Below are 4,655 nucleotides of genomic sequence, written 5' to 3'. Positions count from 1 at the left end.
TCCAGCTGGTATTGGGGGATGGGGGGGGAGGTTGGTATGCCCAGCTGCTGAGTAGGTCTGGCTCCTAGCTTCTTCCCAGGAGCGAGGCCCTGTCCCTTCGGCCTCAGTTTCCTCCTGGAGCAGCTGTGCTGCCTGCCTTACTGTGTGGGGAGGGGGCTATTAACTCTCTAAGGTCAAGCTGTCTGCTCCCATCAGGCCACAGACTAAAAGCCTGCCAGGGTGGCTGGGATGGGGCGAGGCCTCCACAACTGCCCCTACCCACGGCTCCATCCTCCTCACTCAGTCCTCCCCTGGCCTGCCGGGGAGGCTTCGTAGAACCCCCAGGAGCCTTCCTCCGCCCCTCAAACCCAGGCAGCGTCAGGGGCCCCGGAGCTGCCCCCCCCCTCCCCAAGAGGGATTGGGGCAAAGGGTTAACAGGGGGGACCCCCCCCCACTTCCTAGGGGGTGGGGAGCAGGGAACTGCCCGGAAGCGGGTCTGACCCCGGGAAACTCCCCCCGGGCTGGAAATTGACGCGATCCCCGGGCCCCGCGCCCCCTGCCCGGCAGCGTGGGCGGGGGTTCCCGGCAGCCCGGTGCCCTGACGTCACACGCCCGGGCGTGACCATATATGGGCCTCTTCCTCTGCGTCACCGGGGAAAGCCCCCCCTCCTTACAGCCCTTCTAGCTCGCGATGGGCTCAAGCTGGGTGGAGGAGCGCGGTGGATACGGCCGGGGAAGAGACCCCCGCATCTGGACGGGGGAAGGAACCCCCTCCCCGCAGAAGGAGAAACTAAAGACACGGGGCCCAGGCCTGACTGAGGCAGAGAGACAGCCCAGTAGCTCCCTCTCCATATCCAGAACCCCCTAGCACCCCCTCCCCTCAGCAAGCGACCCTCCACCCCTATAATCCAGCTCCCGCCCCCCCAAATCAGAGACCCCCAGAGCCAAAACACGTCCTTTTATATCAAGAAATGTTTCTTTTTACTTAAATAAAGGTGTCCATTAAAAAACAAACAACAACGAAGCAGTAAAACAAGCCCCAAGGGGCTCATTATTGTTAATAATAATTATCATCATTACTTTTTTTTCCCCATTCCCTCCTTTTAAAACAAACATAAAAGGGGGAAAAACATGGTGAAGACTCTGCCCAGTCAAACACACACACACACACACACACACACACACACACACACACACACAAAAATCAATCCAGAGATAAAAAGAAGGGGGTGGGGGGGGATAAAACAACATTCCTAGCCAGTCTCTTTGCTCCCCACATTGCTGAGGGGGGTCAGTCCAGGTGGAGAGGAGGTTATCTAGGGCTGTCTGTCCGTTCCAGGTTTCAGCCTTCGTGGTCCAGCCCCCTCCCAAAAAAAAAAAAGATACATCGAGGCCTAACATATTGCACCGTCCAGCCATGCAAAGAGGCCCGCTGGCTCCTGCCACCTACCGCCGCCCAGGGGCCAGTGCCTGCCGCGTTCTCCCGCGGGAAAAGTCCCCCCCCCACGCTAACTTTATCCGGCGATAAAGTCCCGGCTGGGAGAAAGGGGGTTGGTGGGGGTGGAAAGCTTGGTTTCAACCAGCTCCGGATTCGTGGTGAGGTGGGCAAGGGGGGCCTGCCCCCTTCCCTAGCCCCCCCGGGTTAGAAGGCCTGCATCTTGACAGCCAGGAGGAGCTGGCAACCGCTGTTCACGTGCGTGAGGACCTTCTGCTTGAGCTGGGCCACCTGGTCGCGGAGCAGGCCGGCCGTGCTGGACAGCCCCGCGTTCTCCGCCTTCAGGCTCTTCACCTTCTCCTCCAGCCGGGCGATGCGCTCCAGCTTCCTCTTGCGGCACTTGGTGGCGGCCAGGCGGTTCCGCAGCCGCTTGCGCTCCACCTTGATGCGCTCCTGGTCCTCCATGTCGATGGGCGACAGTGGCGGGCTGCCGGGCGCCGGCGCCGGTGGCTCGGGGACCGTCTGCGGCTCCTCCTTGAAGCCCTGCGGGCGGGGGTAGCCTGGGGGCAGGTAGCTGAGGTTGGCGCTGGGGTAGGCGGTAGCGGCAGCGGGCGGCGGGTAGCTCGTTAGCGTCGTGGAGACAGGGGCCGAGGGGCGTGTAAGCGGGCGCCGGCTCCGGATGCAGGGCCGGGGCATAGGCGCTGCTGGCCGGGGCAGCTCCGAGTGACACGTTGGGCGGCGGCAGGTGGTTCAGCTTGTGCAGATCGTCCAGGGCCTTCACGAAGCCGTCGGCGAAGCCTTCCTGCTCCTCCGTGGGGCCCCGCGGGTAGAAGAACTGACCGGGCGGCGTGGGGGTGGTGGTAACCACACCGTTGCTGTTCTGGATGATGAGGCGCTCCAGCTCGGGCGAGGCCAGCTTCAGAGAGGCGCTGCCGGCTTCGCCTAGCCCCGCCGGGGCGTAAAAGGCCCCGCCGCCCTCTTCCGCCCCGGCCCGGAGCTGCAGCTGCGCCTTGAGGGCCCGGTACGGCTTGTAGTCGGCGTGGGAACCCAGCTCGGCCCGGCCATAGCTCGGCAGGAAGGAGTCGTCGTGGTAGAAGGGCTGCTCCATCTTCGTGCACATCCACCCGGGGCACGCGGAGCCCGGGGGCGAGGCCGAGCCGGATCCGGTACGAAAGGCCCGGAGGAAGGAGCGCGGGGGGGTTGGAGATCTCACGCCTCGGAGGATGTAGGCAGTCACCACCTCCTCTCGCCGGTAGCACCCGGGTCTCGCGGGGGAGCGGCGCAAGGATGCGGGCGCAGGAAGGGTCCCAGGTACCGCGCAGCAGCCACCGTGTGTCCGTCCCGGCACCACTCGAGTCAGTGTCATGCGCTGCAACCGCTGCCGGGGCTTGATATACTCCCCCCGCGCGCCGGGCCGGCGGAAACGCGCCGCGATTGGCTGGCTCGAGCGAGGCCACGCCCCCGCCGCCTCTTCCACTGAGAGTCACACCCCTCCCGAGTGGGTGGGGCGCGTGGGAAAAGAGGGGGGAGGTCCACGCGGGGGGGCGGGTAGTTGTCTGCTGCCGACGTCCCCACACGGGTCGCAGCGGACCCACGTAGGGACACGGGGTTCAAGGACACGGCCGCGGCGGGGGTCGTGCGGAAGAGCAGGGTAGGGGGCACCCCCCACCCGTGTACATGAAACCCAGGAGTCCTGGCAGCACCCCCGGAGAACCCAGGCATCCAACACACCCCCTCACACTCACATCTGGGACACACACACACTTACACAACATGCCCCTCTGCAACTGGCATACACACATGTGCACACACACACAGGCATCTAGGACACATACACACACACATACAGAGGCAACTAGGGGACACACACCCATAGAACCAAGGTGTCCAACACACACACGCATGCACCCAGGCATGCACACACAGGTATAACCCTGGCGTCCAGGACACACACATGCATGCATATGCACACTGACATTACACAGATGGAGATACAGACACACACATGGAGTTTTGTACACAGACACACAGTCCACATGGTTGCAGACACACACACCGCCAGACACAGACCCCAGGGTGGCAGAGATGCACACACATACACACACATCACTAAGACAGGCAAAGACATGTGGAGCCAAGGGACACATACGCACACATATACCTGGAGACACACACACAGGGAATACTGGGGAGATCACATGAATACAGAGACATGAAGAAACTCTCATGGGCACACATGGAGCCACATGGACACAGCCACATACACACTCTGAGATGCAGATCATACAGTCACACAGACCAACATGAAGAAAAACCTGTTACACATACAGCTCACACAGATGGGGAAAGAGACACCTGCCAAACCAGGGCATAGGTTCACCTGCCCCTTGGAGTTGCCCTCCCAGCACCAAGACACACGTGGGCAGCTAGCAGGGCACAGACACACATGTCCATGCAAACACACCAAGAGAGACCACATATGTGGCAAGGCAGGCACACATGCGCATGAAGGCCTGTGGGACCCCGCTGAGAGCCTCCATAGGCCCCAGGTCCCCTGCACCCACAGCCCAGTCGACACCTGAAGGGTCCTACCCCAGCTGCCCCCCCAAAGTGAGAGGGGAGTGACTGGAGCCTGGTGCAGTTGGAGAAGTGGGGCTGTGGGTATGGATGCCTAGGTTCTCCCCAGCTCTGGGAGGGGACTGGGCCTGATGGGGTTGGAGCAGGGGGTCCTGGGAGCCAGGATGCCTAGGTTCTCTTCCTGGCCCTGCCCTGAGTCATGGCCTGGAGCTGAATGAGTCACTTCCCAGTCTGGTGCCTCGACTTCCCTGTCTGCCCTGGGGCTCTGAGAACAGCTGGGAGGCAACAGGGGGCACCTCCCACCCCTGATGTCTCCTCCCTGGTCTCCCCCCTGACTGGCACTGGATGCAGCTGCCTCTGGGGTGGAGCATGGCAGGCTCTGTGGAGCTGCCCTGGGCCAGGACACCTGGCTTGTAGGACAGGAAGTGAAGCAGAATGAGAGTGAGCCTGGAGGGAAGCGCCAGGAAAGGGGAATCCTGATCGACAGGGAGGGGAAGCCCCCACCCTCCCCCAGGGATCTTGGACTTGGGTTCAAGGCTGTGGGGATCTAGTCCAAGCTGGTCTGAATAGGGGATCCACTGGGAGAATCCACTCTGCCCACGGATCTGCACTGGAATCCCCTTGCCGGGGATGTCATCCAGGTGGGGATTTGATCCAGAGACCA

The 4,655-nt window shown here is 62.2% G+C and overlaps 1 protein-coding gene across 1 annotated transcript; it reads right to left on the bottom strand.

Annotated features, from left to right (window-relative positions):
• Nucleotides 1–1,284: 1,284 nt before the first annotated feature.
• On the bottom strand, nucleotides 1,285–2,832 carry JUNB (JunB proto-oncogene, AP-1 transcription factor subunit). Its single transcript, XM_006039422.3, is given in 2 exon segments — nucleotides 1,285–2,077; nucleotides 2,079–2,832. Coding segments are annotated over 2 exon segments (1,158 nt in total). The 5' UTR covers nucleotides 2,781–2,832; the 3' UTR covers nucleotides 1,285–1,621.
• Between the last annotated feature and the right edge of the window lie 1,823 nt (nucleotides 2,833–4,655).

This window comes from Alligator sinensis, unplaced genomic scaffold (genome assembly GCF_000455745.1).
Source record: "Alligator sinensis unplaced genomic scaffold, ASM45574v1 scaffold707_1, whole genome shotgun sequence".
NCBI classification, from domain to species: domain Eukaryota; kingdom Metazoa; phylum Chordata; order Crocodylia; family Alligatoridae; genus Alligator; species Alligator sinensis.
This window is presented reverse-complemented; position numbering and strand designations above follow the sequence as displayed.